General features: G+C 43.1%; 1 protein-coding gene across 1 annotated transcript in view; it reads left to right on the top strand.

The window, feature by feature from the left end:
• CCDC93 (coiled-coil domain containing 93) overlaps positions 1 to 22,003 on the top strand; it is a 77,489-nt gene that overhangs the window by 25,722 nt on the left and 29,764 nt on the right. The window contains exons 7-11 of the mRNA XM_033112682.1: positions 1,452 to 1,552; positions 5,546 to 5,582; positions 8,295 to 8,387; positions 9,112 to 9,162; positions 9,993 to 10,079. Of these exons, the coding sequence (XP_032968573.1) occupies positions 1,452 to 1,552; positions 5,546 to 5,582; positions 8,295 to 8,387; positions 9,112 to 9,162; positions 9,993 to 10,079 (369 nt within the window). The remainder of the gene's footprint in view (positions 1 to 1,451; positions 1,553 to 5,545; positions 5,583 to 8,294; positions 8,388 to 9,111; positions 9,163 to 9,992; positions 10,080 to 22,003) is intronic.

Raw genomic sequence — 22,003 nt, 5'->3', positions numbered from 1 at the left:
GGGCCAGGCCTAATGCTATCCTAGCCATTCTGGACAAATTATTTAATCTCTCTTTCTTCAGAAGTAAGGTGGAGGTAATGGCATCTGCCTTGCCTCTACCTAACATGTGGTTATAAATTGCAAAATGTGAAATGTTTATGAGGTACTTTTGGCAGAATAAAAGGTCCTTGCAGCCGTTGGTTTCAGTATGCTGTTGTTTTGGTGTCAGTCCTTTTTTTAGAAGAATCCAATTTCCTGTCTTGAGTCATTGACTCTATCTGGTAACTAAGGAAGCAAGCAGTTAAGGTCCATTATATAGTGCAGCCGTAATAGTAGAGGCCAGTGGAAATGAAAGCGTACGCAGTAACTGACGTCCTACAGGTTCATTATATTTTTCATGTGCCCCTAAATCTGTTTATGTTATTTATAGCTTCCTGTTCGTGTAGACGTGTAGACACCAGCAGCAAAGCAGGGAATATTTGTGGTGGCGAGCTGTTAAGAACCCTCTTGCATCATCCCTGACCCTGTTCCATTCCTTTTCCACAAAATTGTGGAAATTATGTAATATCTGTTACGGAGATACTTTTTTCTGTACGTTTGAAATGCTTCATAATAAAAAGTAAAGTAGTAATCAGTGTACCCCGAATTGTCAAGGGGGGACAATCCTAATTAGAGTGAAAATGCCCCATGTGGAGAAGCCTGATGGAAGTGCTTGCCCTGGAGATGTCCAGGTAGAGATCAGGTGGGGTGAGCTCCGGATGAGAGGAAGAGGTGCAGGGACACACAACCACACAACCAGCATACCTCGCTCGTATAAACAACTTGCCTGCTTGCACCCTGACTCCTGAGCAAGGATCACTAAGGTGTTTGAGTGCCAGCCTGGCAGTCCTATGGGGTAGAATGACAAACCAGGTCACCTGGCGGTGAAGACCCACATGACTGTATGCCACGTACTTTGTTTAGGAGATGCATATATCACTTCAGACCGGGAAGGAATTAAACTGATGATGTTGGGATTTTTAATTTTCCATTCAGAAAAAAAATAGCTAGATCCCTACCTTTGCCTATACAAAAAAACAAAAACAAAATCCGAATAAATTAAAAGGCTATCTATAAACTATAAAAGTAACATACAAAAACTTTTTCTTCACAATCCCTGGGATAGAAAGTAAGGTATAAGATGATCGCTAAGTTTGACTACATAAAATATGAAAATGTCATAGGACAAAAGACACCAAGGTACAACAAAGTTGACAAGCAGTAGATTGGGTGGAAATATTTGCTCCCTCTATGAAAGTCAAAGGAGCGGATGCCATGAACAGAGCCAGCCCGAGGCCTGCTGTTCTGTGGGAGACGCACACTGGCCATGGTGGGAAGCCTCACTCCCCTGCCTGGCTGGACGCGTCCAGCAGCCAGCTCAGGGGGACAACCTTCTCACACTCGGTAACTCCTCCTTCTCGTCCACTTCTTAGGATGTATACAAGCCCCGTCGGAAATACAAACGCCAGCAGGGAGCAGAGGAGCTGCTTGATGAAGAATCTCGAATCCATGCCACACTTTTGGAATATGGCAGGTAATGAATGCGACGCAGTCTAACATGTCTCTTTATAAAACCATTGAAGAAAAAAGCTAGTTTGAATTGCTTCATTGGGATTAATGTGATTGGGTTTTACTTGATTAAGTTTACTGTTTTTGCCAGAGATTTTCAGCATCCGGGACTTTTCTCCCTGGTTGGGGGTAGGGGTCTTGTCTTTGAAATTCTTCTCTGCAAATGGGTGTGCTCTAACCCTCCCACCCTGGGGAGTTGGGAGTTTCAGGCATTTGTGGAGGCTGGGGGTGGGCTGCCCTTCGTGTCCCTGCCATTTGATAAAATCTTCAGGTAAACTAAAGAATTTTCAACAGTTTTCCTTTAAGTGTTAGAATAATAGTTTTGGTTTCCTGTGAAGAATTGTCTGACTAGGAAAATGAAGAATTTAGAAGTAGTTTTGCCACTTCTTAAAAACATCTCTAGTTTTTCAAAAACAATTCCTATTTTATATCCTCAGTTTTTAGTTAAAACACACAGATGTAAAGGAGTACTTCTCATTGGATTTTTAACCTGGGTATTAACCTTCATTTATGTCCTGCATTTTCTACTTAGGGTAACTGACTCTTTGATGTGAGTATGTGTCCTTGGGCTTCTTTCCTTTATGCTGAGAGTGGTTGCTGTGTGCTGTCCTGTTTTATAACCCAACCCTTGTTGGATCTAATTAATGGCCCTGCCGCTCGCATCTCCCTGAGTGAGCATCTGATGGCTTCCCCCTCTAGGGTACTGGAGAGAACCAGAAGCAAATTAGGCTTAATTGGCTTAAGTATTCCATCTTTCAAATGGAATTGCTTTTGCTACTTTTTTGTTAGGGTTGTGTGGGGTCAGGTTCTTCCTTCCTAAGAATGAAAACTAGTCTGTTTCATTCAAAGGAAGTTCTAGTTCTGACCCTAAGCCAGGTGTGATGGCTGCCCCCACAGCTCACCAGTTACTTCTGTGACGTGAACTCTTCCGAGTCAGGTACCACCAGACCAGCTACGTAATTTTCACAGGCCCAGTGTACAATGCAAATCTAGGGCCCCTTGTTAATAATTATTAATAATGGTTAATTAAGTTTACAACCTGTGTGGGGCACTTCTGAGCATGGAGCTCTTTGCGGCTGGACAGGTTGCATGCCTGGCACTGTGATGGGGTCTTTCCAGCCAGGCCCCAGCTGCAGGGGGCTGTGAGGCTGCACCGCTCCGGGCAAGCCCGAGCTGGGGAGGCCACCTCTGTGAGTGTCCCAGGTTCCAGAGCCAGAAAGTTCTTAGGGGAATGCTGTGGCTTTTGTTAGTTTGTATTGTTCATACACGCATTGTTTTCTCTATCATGGATACGGAAACGTTTCTGGGGATGAAAAGGAGTCAGAGATACAGTAAATTGTCCACCTCACCGAAACCATGTGGACAATATTTCATGTTTTGTTTTGAAATTCTCAGTTTCAAATTGGATCTTTTGCATGTGTCCTAGATCATAGCCGAGATCACCATGTGATAGCTAGGTAAACGCAGGACACCCCTGCCCGTCCTCAGGGGCGTGGGGGCAGTTTGAGGCCAGAGTCTGCTCTGGCTTTCATTCGGGAAGGATCAAGCGACAGGTTTTGTGACCCTCACAAATTTGGAGTATAAGAAAAAGCAAAGCAACTCAAGACCAATCTTCGTTCCTGTTGGTGGGGTTATGCCGACTTCTGCTGATTTCTAAGTGTTTGATGAAAGATTTTTTGGTTCTGTTTTTAGAAGAGAGATTATTTTGCTTTCATTTTAGCTTTGCTGGGGAGGAGTAGTGAGTTTTTGAGAGGTGGGGAAGTGGGTACTTAAGACATTCCGATAGTTTATTTAAGCTCATTCTCCTTTTTGAGAAGGATAAAGACAGCATTCAGAAAAGTTAAAAAATAATTTGCCCGAGGTCAACTATTAAGGATTCTTAAGAACCTCAAACTACAACTTGAACTCCAGTTTCTAGGGCTCCAAAAGTATGTCTTATCATTAGCTACAAATATTGTTTGAGCCTCCAGTGAAAGTTTGGCTCTTGGTCTTAGAGAGACAGGCCCACACTTTGTTGTTTGGTCTGAGACTGAACAAGAAGAGAGTGTTATTAAACTGACAGAGCAAACTGGATAAAATTTAAAGCCCCAACAAGTGTGTGAAGTGTGTGTTTTATTTCCCATCCTGGGGAAGCCCCCCCCCCCCGCCTCTTTTCTGGCTATTAGACTCTTTGCTCAGGGTTCTATTCAGTACTCTCCACTGCATGGAATCTTTACCATTCAATGAGGATTGCATAACCGTATGTACAGATAGTATATGGAGAACTTTGAACAGTTTGTCCTGTATAGAATACTGTGAATGTCAACTATTAGGTCCCATCATCATCCTCATCCTCAGCAGCAGCAGCAGTTTTCAGTTCTCAGATCCCCTTAAATGTAAGCTTTAGATTCAAAAGGTTATGTTAGATTCAAAATGTTTACGAGCCTCTCCACTATAGGACGATGCAATGGGTATTGACTAAGCGAATTCCCAGGATTTGCCGTAAGGTCTTTCACAGCTTGTATGTGGATCCTCAGAGTTTAACCTCGGTGTGCTGCACTTCGGGCCAGTGGATTTATGCCTAACGGATGGGCACATCGTGCCCGGCAGCCACTGTGGTGTCTCCAGTGTGTGACACACTGTTGCATGTACGGGTGATGCTTTGGGCTTCTTGAGTTCTGCGTTTTGTTTCACTTGTTTCAGTTTATTTATTCAACACGCATTGGAAATGCAAAATGTGAACATAGTATCAGTGCACTCCAGGAGAAGGATGCAGGCAAATATGTAGTTGGACATGATTGCCGTCTGGGAAGTGGGGCAAACATGTACAGACACAGAGACGGGTCAGACAGGCCAGTGTCCGTGGGTGCTTTGGAGAAGAGGCGGCTGGAGAGCTGAGGTGTGAGGAGTGAACAGGGAAGTAGGAGAGAAGGGGCCAGTGCAGTGTGTGCAGAGCTCTGTTCAGGCCGTGGATGCACCGGAGCACGTACGGGAGCTGCAGGAGGTGAGCGAGAGGGTGTTGGGGTGGGGCTGTAGGAGGGAAACCTGGTGAGAGTGCCCAGGAGGCCCGTTTTGTCCTGAGGAAAGACCTGCCATTGATCAGTGTGCATCTGGCCCAGAGGAAGGTCATTAAGGACGGGAGAGGAAGAGTGGAGTGGGGTGCGGCTGGAGGCCGAGAGCAGGCAGGCAGAGGTGCAACTGACCCAGCAAGGGACGCGAGGCACGAATGAGGGCAGGTCAGGAGCCCTGGATTCGTTTTTCTTAAACAGTTGCCAGTAACTGTATTTCCTTACAAACAATTTAAAGGTAAGTGAGGTTGGGTGTTTTGCATTGTGCTTTTTGTTTTGGGTTGAATGGTTTTTGCATTGTTATACTTGCTTTAAAAATATATACATTTACATATGCATGTGTGTGTGTATATATATATATATATATATATATATATATATAAATAAAAGCCTGAAAATAAACTAATCTAAACTGAAGTGTATTTGTGAGTTTCTTTGAATTTACTGTTGAGTGAAGTGAAAATACAACGTTATTGGCTTGGGCTATGTTTGAGAATAAAGAAATGGGCTGGCCTGGAGATTGCGTAAGTCGACATTAGAGAGTATGTTTAGCTTGAGCAAACACATTCACTTGGTTTATAGAGAGATTTTGAAGGCTTTTAGCCAAACTATGGATCGGAAATGCAGTTCCTGATTGAAAGAGTATTTAACGACTGCATTTAAAGAGTGTTGCACTCTGCACAACCTGAGAGTTCCCATTTGTAGTGTTTATACGGCAAATAGAGTTGTGGGCCCTTTATTCAAAACCAGTGGACTATGTTTGTAGATTAGGCACTTAAAACATTTTCTCCAATCAACAAACAGCCTCAGTTTTCTTTGGTGCTTTTGATATAAAAATCCAACCAAAGTGCGTTTGACCGATTGTATGGTGTTTGAATAGTAATTGAACTCCCCTTTTTTATGGCCTGCAGGAGATACGGATTTAGCCGCCCAAGCAAAACAGAGAAGGTAAGAAAAGCATAGATAATGGGAGAGAATATCTGGGAGAGGGAAGTGACCCTCCTCCTTGCCTCTGTCTGACTTGACAGGCTACCCCGCAGGTGTGGGAAGGGAGGGCTGCTGCCACCCAGGCTCTGGTCCTTGGGCCACCAGGGCAGCCAGGATGGGCCTGCCTCCTCTGCAGGCTGGAGGGGCTGGAAGTGGAAATGAAGGGTGGTCATTGAAAGCCATGGCCCCAGGGTCAATCTGTGGGCTCTACAAACTCTGAAAGTCTGTCGGTGGAGCCCTGTCCCGGGCCTGAGCACGCCTCGTGGTGAGAGAGGCCCTCGGCAGGTGTGAGCAGGATGCCGGCAGTGGGTAGCACACAGCCATAAACGCCAGGCCTGCCCCTTACGAGGACAGCGCGTGTGGAGAAATCAGTGAGCCAGCCTGGGCTGCTCTGTGCACAGAGGAGCCTCAGAGACGTTCTTCGTCTATGTATTTACTGGCGACCGCATGTCAGCAGCACAGCTGCTGTAAATCTTACTGTGCCAGACCTTTACTGTGTTCCAGGCCCTTCATTCAGGGCTCCCCGTGTATTTTTTCACTTAACTGCTCTCAACAGTTCTATGAGGAAGGTACTTATTCCTATTTTTCAGGTCAGAAATCAGAGGCTCAGAGAGGCTCAGTGATTTGTAATAATAATCTGAACCCAGGTCTGTGTGACATCAAAGGCTGTGCTCTCAACCCCTGCCTTTTAAATAATAAAATGCTCACTAAAGTGTTCAGGGACCTCTTAAAAAGTAGAGCTGTACAGCTTGAGATCTATTTTTTTTTTAATTGGGGAATATTAAGGAACAGTGTATTTTTTCACGGTCCATCAGCTCCAAGTCGTTGTCCTTCAATCTAGTTGTGGAGGGCGCAGCTCAGCTCCCAGTCCAGTTGCCTTTTTCAATCTTTAGTTGCAGGGGGCGCAGCCCACCATCGTATGAGGGAATTGAACCAGCAACCTTGTTGTTAAGAGCTTCTGAGCCATCCGGCCACCCTACTGAGATCTGTTAACCTTTGTTTTCATTCCTCACCTGCCCCCCAGATTTTCTTAAATACATAGGACAGCACTCCTCCCGCTGTTCTTCTGCCAGCCCTCCCTCTGTCCCAATCCCCCATCCTTCAGTTCTTCTAGGCAACCTCCCTGCCCCCAGCCTCTTTCTGCTGCCTGTAGTAATGGTTGTTTCCGTCCTTAGAGGGCCATGGCAGCGACTAGGAGCAGATGTTCTAAAGCCACACTGGCTGGTTTCAAATCCTGACTTCATCCCTTCACTGTGTGACTGGGCAGTCGGCTTAATCGTTATGCCTTAGTCCATAGTATCTGTGAAATGGGGGCAATAATTGTACTACCTCATAGCATTGTTGTAAAGATTAAAATACATGTAAAGGACATAGAATGATCCAATACATAGTAAACATCTAATAAGTTTTAACTATCATTATTATTTATTATTATCATTATTATTATTATTATTAGTTTATTAGCAATAAGCCATGCATTGATTATGATATGTTTTGGTATTCGCCTTTATTTTTTCCACATTTGTGTTTTCACTCAACTAAACAGTCATTTCCTCCAAACCAAGGTGTTTTCTGGATTTGAGTGTGTCGTGTAGCATTTGATATATAAGAATTTGATGTGTACATTTAATTTGATGTGTAATTTAAATCTGAAAAGAATATCTATGCATATGACTATATTCTAAAATAAGGTAATTGATTATGACTGGAAAAATCATAAGATGCCCATTAAATAGTATTAATATTGGGCTTGTCTTGTCATTCTTATGTCAGATGGCACACGAACTGGAAGTCTGTCCCCTGTAGACATACCTAGCAGGTAGAAGCTCCAGGTGTTCTCCCAGGTCAATCATAGACTTGTTACAGAAAAGCATACTAGGCCTGGGATGATCTGAGAAGGGGATTGGAGCCCAATTCCTTCTTTGAACCCCAAAAGACCCCAATATCCAGAGAAGGCCAGCTAGCTGGTGATGGCAGAGATGGAATTAAAACCGAGAACTCTAGACTTCCAGCCCTTGCTTGAGGAGCAGAAGTTAACCCAGGAGTCTTGAGTGTGGTTCTTTAGAGCTTGAGACTCCATGGGTCTTGATCACCAGGTGAAACAGTTTGGGTTTTTATCCTTCAGACCGGTGGTCCTCAAACTTTGATGACTTCCATTGGCAGTACAAATTGTTTTTCATCATGACTCAGCACACGCACGCACATCAAAACCAAAAGTTTCACAGAGCAGTACTTGACCCTTGACTACCTGCAGAGCACTCTGGTATGTTCTGCTCTGGTAATCAGATGCTTGTCACATCTGCTAAATTACTACTGTCATGTCCCACTAATGGGTCTCAATTGGCAGTTTGAAAAAAACATTCCTTTAGGTCGTGGTCTGCCTTTGAAGGCGTTCAAGTAGGGGGAAGGCCCATTTGGAATGTAAGGCTAAGTCTGGCAAATGTATAACCTGATAGGAACGTAATCAGCAAGCGCTGGCCAGGGCCTGAAGCTCTGCCTACTCCACCTGCAGTGGGAATGGAAGCTCGGGTCTCTGGAGCTTCCACTTTCTCCGGGAAAGCTTCAGCTCTCCGAATCTGTTTCTTTCACAGACTCATGCCTCTTTGCAATGGTGTCCTCTCTCTATTGAGTCTACAACTCCAGTGCTCAGCTGTTTTCCATCTTTCCTTCCAGGCTGAGGACAAGAAAATGGCACTTCCCACAGGGCTCTCGGCTACAGAGAAAGCTGATGCCCATGAGGAGGACGAGCTGCAAGCTGCCGAAGAGGTGTGTGGCCAGTGTGGGCCCCCGGAGGGTTTTCTTTAAATCGTTGGGGGAGAAATCTCACTTCCATCCCCAGCTTTCCACAATGGCCAACTGCTGTCAGTTGGCCTTTCGTACCTTTTCCACTTTCCTTTCATCACCTCTCATGAGGCTTACCATAAAATGAGATCAGGTAAAACGACCTTTGGTGTCATGCAGGGTCTCTGGTCCCGCTCCCCACACAAGAACGCAGGACGTGGTGAGTCCAAAAAGGAACACCCACGGAGCCATAGAGAGGGGAGTCATACCATTACATTCTCAATGGCGGCTGGTCAAGACACAAAAGCAAACATCCGCCTGTACCCCAACAAGGGGCCTTCTTGCACCCCAGTCTCGCTGGTGGCCGGGCAAGACACAGGAAGTGGGATCAACATGATCCGCAATGTAATCCACTTGCTAGCCACAATCCACTTCTCTGCCAACCAACCCAGCCCCTAGTGTAGCCACGGCAGTTTTATTAGTGGCTAATGGCTAACCGGCAACAGCTGATGGCCACCCAGCCACAGCGGACGGCCATCTGATTACAGCTGATGGCCATCTAATAATTGAGCCAGCATCTTTTCGTGTGAGGCAAAGAGCCTGGAAACTGCTCTGTCCCCACACGGGTTCCCTCCAAAGACCTATTAGACATACTGCCGAAGGCGTGTAGTCAGAGCCGCTCACAGCTACTTCTCCCGTTGCCTTTTAGCAGCGTATTCAGTCACTGATGACCAAGATGACCGCCATGGCAAATGAGGAGGTGAGGTGGCGGGGTCGTGGCGGGGAGGTGGGGGGAGGGAGGAAATGGGGGCTCGGTACTCCCGGCTCTGCTTTGTGGGGACCTCTTCCCAGAGGGACGACCTTCTTCAGAGCCCTGCCTTTTAAGCACTCGGTGCTTCCTGTTTTGTAGGGATCTTCCTTTTGGGAAGCTTTGAATAGTGTTTCCATCCATGGGAGCCTCTAGGAGGGAGACTTGAGGGGCCATTGTGAAGGGACATCCTGCTGGGACAGCACCACGTGGGGTCAGCCCTGCCTCTCCGTAACCATGCGTTACGCCCCGTGCCAAGTAGCCCATATCTTCTGTTTCCTCCCTTCACCATCTGGGTAAAGACTAAAATACCGAATTCTCGGAGCTCAAGGCCTGTCCAAGGGCTCTGAAAGGATCATGCCTTTTTAGGGCAGGAAAGGCCTGTGGCAGTAAAGAGATATATTAGGAGTTCTGAGATTCCTTTCTCTCCCATTTGTACTTCTTTCCCTAGGTCCTAAGCTTGCCAAGTTCCCTGCAGGCCCCTGTAGTGACCCTCAGGAAGAGAGACTTGGGATGGGGTATAAAGGGTGAAGAATGGTTTTCCAGATGTACCCAGGACCTTAAGAGAATCTGGCACAGTCAGCCAAGCGACTCAGGAGATAGAGAGGTGGCTTCATATTTGCCCCAAGGCTTGTTTTCTCCCTTCCTTGTTGACAAATACATAATTTCTTCCCAGGGGAATATTATTACCTAGTTTTCTATGATACTCAGAGAATTCAGGTTTTCCAGTTCTGTGAAAGACAAGGCATGGCCTTGAGAACACGCCCTCCCTGTGATTGCAGAGCCGTCTCACCGCAAGCTCCGTGGGCCAGATTGTGGGACTCTGCTCCGCTGAGATCAAGCAGATTGTGTCTGAGTACGCTGAGAAGGTACGTGGAGGTGCAGGTGGAGTCTTTGCCTCAGGGAATGCCCCAAGGATTTGCTCTCCTTCCCTACGCCCTCCCCCAGGAGTGACAGAGTCAGGGTGCAATTCATCAGCCACATTTGTCAAAAACACACACACCGCACAAAGCCATCAGCATTTGCCCAATAGCTAAATTAATTTTCCTCTGTAGTGCCTATTTTTCTATAAATATAAAGAGAAAACCTGTCTCTCGGAGCAATTATCGCATCTGATAAATCGATGCCTGAGGTACAGCACAGGCATTTTTCCTCCTCTACCAGGCTTCTTATAACAGGCTCAGTTTGGTGATTGGGCTGAAGAAGGAAGCTTTGCCACTTAGGAGATAAACCCCATAATTCAGCCAAGCCCAAGGCAAAATTTTTTGTTCTACTTTATTAAAGGGGTACAGGATGAACAAAATCCTGCAAGTCATATTTCAGTGTTAGATTTTTTTTCATTGTAAGCATAGGCAGCAGGACCTTGAATATTTCATGGAGACAGTGATTAATCATTCTGCACATAACTGATTCTGGTCTGGCTGAGATTTTGTATCAGTAAAATCAGATTTACAGGGCATTGTTTCATTCCTTTCGTCCCCACCATACTCAGTCTGCCCCCCTAAAACGTTCACATCTGTTGAAGCATCTAGCTTTGCTTTCCCTGCCGCAGAAGCCTTGACAACAAATTAGCTTTGCTCCGACCCCTGTCCAATAGTCTTCTGAAGTGACTACACAGATTGTTACCGGAGAACGGGTTCTTGGTAAATGTCACAGGAGGGAATTTAAGGACGCCCTGAATTAAGCCCCGCAAACTGCCAAATAGGCAGTGGATTTATTAAAGGAAAGGAAAAGAGTACACTCCCAAAATACTGAGAGTGGACAGGCCAGGAGGAGGGCAACTGCACCGAAGAACAAAGAAGTTAAGGATTTTATTCAAATGGGGGCACAAAATGAATATTCACGTTTTGGAGGTGGTGTTAAAGGCGTTCCCAGGCAGGTCTTTGCTGTCCCCACTGACCACTCCTTCCCATCAGAAGGTGGGATTCCTCGTTCTCACTTGGCCCTTGTCGGAACTGTCCTGGGGACACTGCATGGAGATTTTTCCCTGCCCACAATGCTAATAGTATTATAATCTATTACAATTAGCTGTAGCTGCACCTTTTCTTAAGAATGATCTCAGCTCCTCTTTCCTTTGTTTCCCTTACTTCCTGCTTCCCTTACTTCCTGCTTCCCTTCCTCCCCCATTCTCTTCTGCCTAAAGTAACAAGAAGATGTAATTGGGAAAGGAAACAGCAGGTCGTCTTGTCCCAACAAGTGGGGCAAATAAACTCAAAACACTGGAAGACGCAGTTATGTACTTTTAGGATAACCTAAAGGCCTATTCTGGGCAATCCTCAGATGCCACTTTAACCACTATCAGCTTTCCTAGGTGGTAAATTTAAGTAGAGGACACTCTGGAGTCTATGACAGTTAGATTAGGAAACCCATGTTAAGAAGCAATGACTTGCGGGGTAGAGGAAACAAGAGAACCCCACCCCCAGACTTTTGAAACCAGCATACTCACTATGTTGCTCAGAAGGCCAGAAAAGAGTGAAATTAGAAGTAGTTTTGAACAGGTCTTCCCGAGATATATATAACTAAACTTCCCCGGGAGAAGTGGCAGTCAGGAGTTCATTGCTTGATTATCTGTGTTGTTTGCATTAAGTGGATCATACAGCATTACAGATGGTGAATTCTAAAATTAAATTGCCTTTAATCCTAACCCCACATCACAGTTATATCCTAGTTGCCTATTCTCTTCCAGTGTTTGTTGCCGGTTGCCATAGTTTATTTACCTAGTTCCAATCATCATGTATGTCTAAAAGAGATGGAACAGTACAGTTAAAAACACAGCATCTAGAGTCATATCTTGGTTCATATCTGTCTTCTCTACTTCCCAGCTATGGTGTTTCCCCGAAAATAAGACCTAGCTGGACCATCAGCTCTAATGTGGCTTTTAGAGCAAAAATTAATATAAGACCCGGTCTTATATAATATAATGTAATGTAATATATAATATAATACCGGGTACAATATAATATAATATTGGGTATAATATAATACCAGGTCTTATGTTAATTTTTGCTCCAGAAGACACATTAGAGCTGATGGTCCAGCTAGGTCTTATTTTCAAGGAAACATGGTATGTGACTTCAGCCAATTTGTTACCTCTCCTTGCTTTAGTATCTTCGTCTGTAAAATGGGAATGAGTGCTTTCCTGTCAGGGTGTTGTGAAGATTAAATGAAATGTAACCAAAATGCCTAAAATAGTGCCTGGCACATTATAACTATTCAACTAATGGTAGCCTTTATTTGCATTTTTATAGTCTGCATTTTCTAGGTCACATCAAATCCTAAACCTTTTCTATGTTTACACAATTATTTGAATACTAGATAATCCATGTGTTAATACAGCACAATTCATTCAACATTTCCCTGTTGTTAGACTTTTAAGTTCTTTCTTGTTGCCATTATAGATAAAACTGAGAAGATAGTTTCTGTGAAAAGATTTCCTAGGAGTCGATGGTTGGTTTATGACTCCTCTGTGTTGCTTTTCAAATAAGTTGTAACAACATAAATACTATCAGTGATGATGAGGCCTCGCAACGTGGCCCCGACGTTTCCAGCCTTGATTGTTCATTTGCCTCCCTGGCTACTCTATTAGCTATACAATGACACCTCTGGACCACTGAGAACTTGAATATGATTTCATGTTTTTGTTTGCTCTGTTTTCTGCTGTGTGAATTGTCTATTATAGCCTTTGCTTATTTATCTTTTGAATATGTGGTATTTTTCTTGGAAATTTGAACACAGTATTCGGATTTAAATATTTTGTCACTGTGATGCAAGTATTTCTCAGGCTGTTCTGTTTTTGTATTGCTTTTCATCCATGCATTTGCACAGGTGAAAGAGAAAAGCAGCCCTGACACCTGATGGCTAACCTGGTGCTCTCAGCAAGGCCCTGATGTGGCTGCAGCTGGCCTGCCCTCACGTTAGGCCTTGGTGTTAAACATAAACAATTCCGAAGAGCATCAACATCAGACAAGGTCATGAAGACAGAGGCAAAAACGTGACCATTCTCCAATCATGTCTGAACATGGACTAAAACCTAAACAAATTCCCCAGATGACCAAACATCCCCCTTGATTGGCATCATGTAGGCATTCGTACCTAAATCAGGTCAACCTTTTTCTTTGTTATTGTTTCCAAATGACAGGGTCCTAGTTTTTCTATGGGTCTGGAGAAATAATCCATTGCATTTCAGCACATCTTTTAATCGTGTTTAATTCTTTAACCTCTGTTGAGTTCACTTTTCTTTAGTCTAAAATGGAGATCCATCCTAGTTTTCCTATTCCTACCCACTTACTAGCATTTATCAATAATTTCTTTATGCTCACTTGGAGATAGTTGATTATACTTTTGTGTTTTATATTTAACTTAAACAGTATATGGACTGTTAGGATTTATTGGTTTATGCTTCTAGTTTTGTGCAAGTTTCATGATAATCATGTTTATTTTTTTAATTTTCTTTGTGTATTTATTGGCTATTGTTTCATCAATGCTCCCCAGCCACAGACCACTGGGAACACACCTGTAGTTGAACAAATTGGGTTTGTTGCTCGTTGTAGTGGGGGAGACCACACACCAGTGGGGAACGATGCGGCATCTCAATAAGGAGGCATTGGAAAGCACATATAGGATTCAGGCTTATTTTAGGTTATTTGAGGGAAAGTTCAAAAGAGTGGGGCTTTGCTCTGTGTTGGATGCTTTAAGGAGGGTCACTTCAATGCATGGGCATCTAAATCAATCTCATCTGTATCATGGGAATGAATCAAGGTTAAATCTGTGTACTTGTATTAGGCAATCAAGGGGGGTGTTTGGTCATCTGGGGAATTTGTTTAGGTTTTAGTCCATGTTCAGACATGATTGGAGAATGGTCATGTTTTTGCCTCTGTCTTCATGACCTTGTCTGATGTTGATGCTCTTCGGAATTGTTTATGTTTAACACCAAGGCCTAACGTGAGGGCAGGCCAGCTGCAGCCACATCAAGGCCTTGCTGAGAGCACCAGGTTAGCCATCAGGTGTCAGGGCTGCTTTTCTCTTTCTCTGTTTGTCTATTTAGTTATCTATTGCTGCATGGCAATATTACCACAAATGTGGTATAAAACAACACACATTTATTGTCGCACAGTTTGTATGGGTCAGCAGTTGGGTACAGCTTAGCAGGGTTCTTTGTTTCCGACTCTCCAGGTTGCAGTGAAGATGCTGCTAGGGCTGCAGTCTCATCTGAGGCTCAAGTGGGGAAGATCTGCCTCTGAGCTCATAGTGGTTGGCAGCCTTCAGCTCCTTGCTACCGGTTAGCTGAGGTCAGCAGTTCTTGCTGGCTGTCATGTGGAGGCTATCCTCATTTCCTTGCCAGGCAGGCCTATCCAGCATGCTCACTTGTTTCATCAAAGCCATCAAGGGAGAATGCCACCTCACAAAGCAGACATTACAGTTTCATGTAACATAAGTATATACATTCAGTCACATATATCCCATCACCTTTGTTGTATTCTGCTGTTCAGAAGCAAGTCACAGGTCCCACCCACATTCACAGGGAGATATTACACAAAGGCCTGAACACCAGGGGGTGGAGACCATGGGGCCATCTTAGGGCTGTCCACCACAACGTGTTTTTCTCTTTAATCTTACTTCCATACATTGGGCTGAAACCAGGCACTAGCGATTCATCTAAAGTCCCTGCTCCTGCCTTCAGGGATTCAGTAATGAAATCTTTGGAAGTAGAGATGGGATTAAGGAATGACCAGGAGGGAAACCATTGGTGATACTTGAAAGAAACCCAAATTCGGCTCATATCAGGATGGGTTTTTGCTTAGTGAAGAAAAGGAACAAGATAGTTTTGGGAGGATGAAAGTGTAGAAATTATTTTGTGACCAAGGAATGAAACAAACAGCCTGCCTGGTACAAGTGTTTGGAAATTCAGCATTGGGATATCAAAATGAGGTAGAAAATGGGTGCAGGCTTCTTTATCACTTGTAAAGTTCATAAGTTCTTATAACAGTATAACATGATCAATAATCTATGTGTTTCAAAACAGTTGTCTGAGATAGGTAACTCAACTTAATATGGTTCCTGTAAAGCAGCAGGGAAGAGGAATGTGAAGAAACTTGCAGATATATAATTCATGAGTGACGGGAGGCTCTCAGCCAAGGAGCACCGTCTCCCTTTGTTTCCAAAGGGTAATACCCTTCCCTCCCCTCATGTGCTAGATGAGGCACCACTGTGCTCTTTGGTGTTGATGGCTAATGTGCCCACTGCGTCTTAACATTCAGTTTTATAGGGAAGGAGAGTCCATTAATGTGATTTGCAGAAAAGTAGAAAACCTGACTGTCCAAAAACACTTCTACTCTAACTGTCCCCCACTAACTTGAGCCAGAAGAAAGGGAAGGAAGCTGAGCCAGGAAAGGCTGGGCCAGGGAAGGTGCAGGGTTCCTAGAAGGGCAGAAGAGTCAGTCATACCAATTCAACAAGACCGTTCTCTCTCTGGCAGTTAATTGGAAGCCAATATTCTGTCTTTAAATGAGACCTTTCAAGAATACCTGGGGAATCTCAGGTAATTAGAGCTGGGTGTAGCCACAGAGAGGTAATGGCCAGGGTACGGTCAGGGATATACATATAAAAACACAAAGGAAAGAAAGTCTCAAGGGAATTCAGACGGACGCATTTGATAAGAGTGTATTTTGTTCCCCTCTACCATGATCATTTTTATCCCACTTTATAATGCAACCAGCAGAGAAAACTGGCAGTTGATTAGAAGGTCGGGATTGTTGAAAACTGTAATCAAAATTTAGAGATTAAGGAACTGGTAAATCTGGAAATAATAATGCTAAATATATTTGTGTTTCCTAACTGCTTCAAGAGTTCCTAAATTCTGAGTGACAACAGGAAAGAGAATACTATTGGCTAATGAACTGTCAATCTAGTGGGATTGTCTCAAGCCACACAGCACAACCTACACCTTTCAGGCTCTTTATCAATTTGGATAAAGACATAGGAATTAGTTTTGTCAGATTTGAACATCATTTAAAGCTAGAAAAGAAAAGGTGGCCAGTACACTGGAGAATAGAATCAACGTTCAAAAATGTCTTAGACTGAAATTATGAACCCAAACAAATATATTCATTTTTTTAAAGAAGGTAAATGTGAACTATTTTATTTAATTTCAGAAAAATCAGTCGTACAGATTCAGGATTTGGTGAGGATTCCATCTGGCCGGACAGTAGTTCATAGGGATACAAGTGAGAGGTTGTGGATTTTGTTCACAATTCCTAAATATTAAGTACATTCTGGGCAGGGAGGCTGTATTGCTAACCTTGGGACCTATGGCTGTGCCTTAGACTCAGAAATGTTACAAGATGTGATCAAACAATACAGTGAATGGTTAAATTTAAAAAAAGATTATTACAGTAAAAGACACATTGCCATTAATCCCCCTCAAAATACTCGCCTCGCTTTGAACACACTTATTCCATAGTTCTTGCGACTTTCTGAAGCAGTTCTGGAAGTCCTCTTTCGTGAGTGTCTTTAGTTCTGCTGCCGTGGCTGCCTCCATGTCCTGAATCATTTTCTCTTTGGGGAAGAGCCAGATGTCGCACAGTGAATAAGGTGGATGAGGACACACTGTCATGTTTTTATTTGACAGAAATTGCTTTACCAGAAGTGATGTGTGACACAGAGCATTGTCATGATGGAGGATGATTTATGGCACACTTTAAAACACACCTTTTCTCAACCGTAGCTCAAACCCGACTGACTGCACCAAACAAGTTGAAACTTGTCACACACTGTTACTAAGGTTTGACGTGCCTTAGGGATCTTCCCATATTGAAGATCCTGCCTTACTGTTGGATGGCACTCAGCAGCAGCAGTCACCATATTTGTTGATCACAATGGAAAGGCTCCATGTCACACATTGCTTCTGGTACAGCAATTTCTGTCAAATAAAAACATCTTAGTGTGTCTTCATCCACTTTATTCACTGGATCTGGTACTGTGTGACTTCTGACTCTTCCCCAAAGTCACAATGACCACGAAAGGTAAACATTTTGAATCGGTTCAGGACATCGAGGCAGCCATGACAGTGCAACTAAAGACACTCACAAAAAAGGACTTCCAGAACTGCTTCAGAAAGTGGCAAGAACGATGGGACAAGTTTGTTCAAAGCAAAGGGGAGTATTTTGAGGGGGATTAATGGCAATGTGTCTTTTACTATAATATTTTTTTTTATTTAAACATTCACCGTATTTCTTGATCACACCTTTTACATAAATGTGGGTCTTTGAAATTCATGTTGTTGCATTAGTGGGAGTCAAGAATATTGAAAAGAACATTTGTGTATCCGGTTTCATTAACGGAAGCAAAGTGTAGAAAGTGGGTGATGATCCCATTTTTTCTGCAGTACTCAGACTCCATCTGGAGTGCTTGGAAAGGTCACTGTGGAGCTTAATATGTCCAGAGGATAGCAGCCAAGGTGGTGAAAGGTACTGATGATACTTCTTACAGAAAGGAGAGAGGATAGAGCTGTGGGCACTTCTAGATAAGATAAGTTGAACTGTTCTGTGAGGGAGTGATTACATTTGATCTCTGTTGCTTCAGGGAGGAATGGACGGGCACTTGTTTGAGTCTTTGCAGGTCTGATTCTGCCGTCTGTTTCTGCTGGCTTTTGCTCATGATACTTTGACTTTGTGTGTGCATTTGATTTTTGACTGTGAATTCATATTCCCTGGAAGTACATCTGTAGAAATTCTTTGAGGCCTAGAGTTGAAGCAGTGTTCTTCCCGAGGGTATTTGCTTTTGCTTCTGGCAAGCACAGGGGACACCCCAGACCAAGTCTGTTGTATACATAGTCTTGACTTGTAGGTTTTTAGACCATCCTGGTAATGTGTGAATTCAGTTCCAATCTATTGTTATAAAATCTCATTGCAGATATTTTTTCCTCTTAACACTTGTGTCAAGGTTTATGCAAAGCAGGTGTTGAATTGCAAAAAAAAATCAAAGCTTGAGATCACCTGGTTTTGGCAAATATCCTCAAGAAAAAAGCCAACTTCAGTGGGTACACATTACCTTCCTGGACTCCCACTTTTACTAGCCATTTGGCCTTCCAGGATTTCTTACCTACTTGCTAGCTTATAGATTTTTGAAAAGATTTTAAAAATAAGTATTTTATATTGTTTGTTTACTTGTTTTCAATAGGAGGGTGCCAGAAACATCAAGGTGCCAGAAACTGAAGTTCATCTGTTCAGTGTAGAGAATTTCTGGCACCCTCGTGAGATAGGGATCTTTGTTACTGACAGGTTAGTGACCATAGTTTGTGAGGGAGGAGGGTGGTATAGGAGAGATTCCTATATTAAGAAGATTGATATGTAGATAACCTTTTGGGTCTCTTTCATTATAAAAGTGTATAGTTTTAGTTGAAGTAATCATTTTTTGTTTCTCTGAGGGATTTACTATTTTGTACTAGACTAATATTGAATGACATTTAAATCTGGTTCCCTTAAGAATGGAAATTGTGAATGTGTGAGTTATTAGAAAACATTGAATCTGCACTAGAAGTCATCTAATCTATGCTGTGGATTTGAAAGCACGTTCTTAATCTGAAATTGTTGAACAAAAGTAGATTGGTACTATAGCCCTTGCTCCAGTGTAAACAGAAGTGGAATATTTGTAGATGGTTGGTATTCTTTGAGAGCTGTTGCACTTTTCAAGTAGAAGTCAGGGTTTTAATTTGTTCTGTCAAGGATTTACAGTAAAGCCCCTTTTCCTGTTCTCCACCTGGACAGCTTTGTGTCATCCTGGAAGATCCAACTCGGTCACCTTCAGTGTTCTTCCCACTGTGGCTGCTGGTGAACAGTGTCCGATGAGACATACTGCTTTAAAAACCACTTTCTGCCTTCATCAGTCTCACTCTTTTGGCTTTGAGGAGGGTATTTGAAAGAAATGCAAATCTTAGATGGCTTAATTAAAAGTATGTGTGAAAAATAGAGCCATCAGCTTTCCATTGACTAGGCTAAGAACTCTCTTCAGTTCAGCTCTGGAATAAAAAGATTTTATCTGTACAGAAATAACTTCCCACTAAACAAAGCAGTTTGCATAGCGCCATCTCTAGACTCCAAGGCACATGGAGGAACTCCCATTTATATGTACTGGGCGTGTGCCTGTGCACTTTGTTCATTTTAATCGGGTTGGGGGTGTCAGATACGGAACGGTACTGATTATCCTGCTATCATTGCACACTAACACTTTGCAGATGTAAATTTCAGGGGCTCCACAGAGCAATGCTAATTGCTGTCTAGCAATTAGGGAAAGGAGTTTGAAAGCCTACGTTTGCTGAGAACATACACTGTCGTAAGGGAGATATAATCGTCCATTTGTACAGAGATTTCAAGATTCTTTCTGTGCACTGCAAGTATCTTTTGTCAGTATGGTTCTCTGAATCACCTGTCTAGTAAAAGAGTGGAATCAGAAAGAGCTTTCCCCTCTCAGTGCTATGTAAATGAGGGGTGGGCCCACTCCATTGATTGGAGTTCATTCAACACTAATAATGATTGGGACCAATACATGCTTAGTCCCAAGTGAGTCAGACCCTTAGATTAAAGTACTGGTTCTCAAAATTTTTAGTTTCAGGACCCTTTAAGAACTCTTAAAAATTACTGAGGTCCCAATAGCTTATGTGTTAATTCATCCACAAATAACAATAATAAATACATTAATTACATAGTAACATCAAAACAATGGTATTATCACATGTCATGTAATATCTGGAACTTTTCACTTTATAATCATGAGAATGGGAAGGAAAGGTATCTTAGTATTTTTATGAAAAGGATTTTGACCTTGAAGACCCTCTGAAAGGGTCTTGAGGAACCATGTGGTTAAAAATTTAAATCGAGAGAGGGAGAGAGAGAGCCAGCTAGCCAGCCAGCCTGGAAACCTTGTTTCTGGATATCAAGATAGCTAGTGGTGTTCCTGCAGGAAGAGTGCTTGGAAGTGAAGTCGAAGGTCATAGTTTTAAAACAAAGCTGTGGTGTACCAGGTACACTGATAGGAGGTTGTGAAAGCTGGATGGGAAATGTAGTTTTCATTCTCTTAGAACCTTGGCCATAAAAGCAGTTACGGAGCAGGAGACCCTGCTGAGAGTTGGAGACATCATCCCAGGCCCAAGGCGCAGAATTGCACGAAATGAGTGTGTGCTTACCCATCAGACTGGAGGAAGTCGGGGAGGTGAGCGAGACACCGATCCCCTGGGCCTGCCTGCCCACTGCTTGGCCTGGTGCAAAGCCAGACGGGCAGCTGGAGATCAGGGTACTCGAGGTAATCCTAACATCAGAGACATACCATGTGGGATAGTTCCTGTGAATGGGGAACTCATTCATTTCAGATATCAACAACTTATGAGATAGAAGGCTTATGTGATTCTGCTAGTAAAGTAAAATGCTCTGAGGATATGACAGTGACACTTTGGAAGTCAGTGTCAAGGAATCCAAGTTAGATGTTAAAACCCAAATCTGAAATTATCTGTAAGAGAAAAGCCGTTAAACACGTAGGAGACAAAAGTGGCCAAATTAATAACCCCGTTCAGGGTGATGCACTCAAAGTAGAGGAGATATAATTAGTTAATTATAATTCTGTTTCTCATAAGTGATTTGGAAATTGAGAGGGGCTGGTCTTTCCTCTCCCCCGCTCCCTTTTGTGTACTCTCAAATAATTTTCAGGAACAATTCTTCTTCCCCAGACTACAGGTTGTGAATATCTTGATGTGTCCAATTGCATCTTTAAAAGTTAACTTCAATTCCCAGAAATCCAGATAAGCTGGAGTATGTTAGTTGACATTTTCCAAAATCCCACATTTCAAGGCTAGATAATGTTATAAAACCAAAGGCTTAGTTTGTCTGTTTCCTTTATGGCCTACCATCCCACAAGACAGAAAATGATATTCCTTACTGGTTTATGCTGCCATATCCTACTGGTTCTTGCCCACCTCCACAGTTGTTAAGCAGCAAAAACTCATCTGTTAATGATGCGGCTGAATTATTCAGATAACTCGTTAGCCAGAATGAATGGTGACTGTACCATCTGATTTCCCCTCCTCCTCACTTTCTCATCTCTTTTCCCCACGGGTAAACCTTCCAAACTTTCCAGTCTATGATCACTGTTACAACATACAGGAAAAGTCAAATACCCAAATCGTTTTGTTGCACTTGGACTGAAAAATCCGTGATTCACTTGGAATTGGGATACTCCTAGTAAAAAAGGAAACGTGGTTATAATGGGCATTTAACTGCTAAATAAAACTATGATCATCCAAGAAGTGTTCTAAAGACACCTGTTGCAACAGTCAGTCATCCTTCTTCCTGCCTTTCCTGGGGCTTCTCACTGGGGTCCTGAGGCCTGTGTTTGTATTCAGTGCCTACACACCAAGCCGCTTCCTTCTTTGCGTGGTTTCTCAGTAATGTTGCATGTTCACTTCATCACCCAATCCAGAGATCTCTCCCTTACTTCCAGTCCTGACAGTCTCTATGTCCTGTCCAACCTTGCTTCTCCATCCCTTCCTCACCTATATAATTCCAGGAGTTTCTGACTGGCCTCTCTCAGCAACTTTTATCCCTCTCAAATCGATGCTCTGTGAACACCAGAAGAAGAGAAATAAGAAATGGTTAAAAGAGCCCATGGATGGGAGAAATAAGTTGAGAGACTGTTGCTTTTCATTGGGAGTTTTTCCGAATGGTTAAACTTTTTAACCAGATGCTTATGATACTTTGATGAAAGTGAATCAATTCATGATTCTTGATAACTCCAGAATGTTCTTAAG

Source organism: Rhinolophus ferrumequinum, chromosome 8, assembly GCF_004115265.2.
Source record: "Rhinolophus ferrumequinum isolate MPI-CBG mRhiFer1 chromosome 8, mRhiFer1_v1.p, whole genome shotgun sequence".
NCBI classification, from domain to species: Eukaryota; Metazoa; Chordata; class Mammalia; order Chiroptera; family Rhinolophidae; genus Rhinolophus; species Rhinolophus ferrumequinum.
This window is presented reverse-complemented; position numbering and strand designations above follow the sequence as displayed.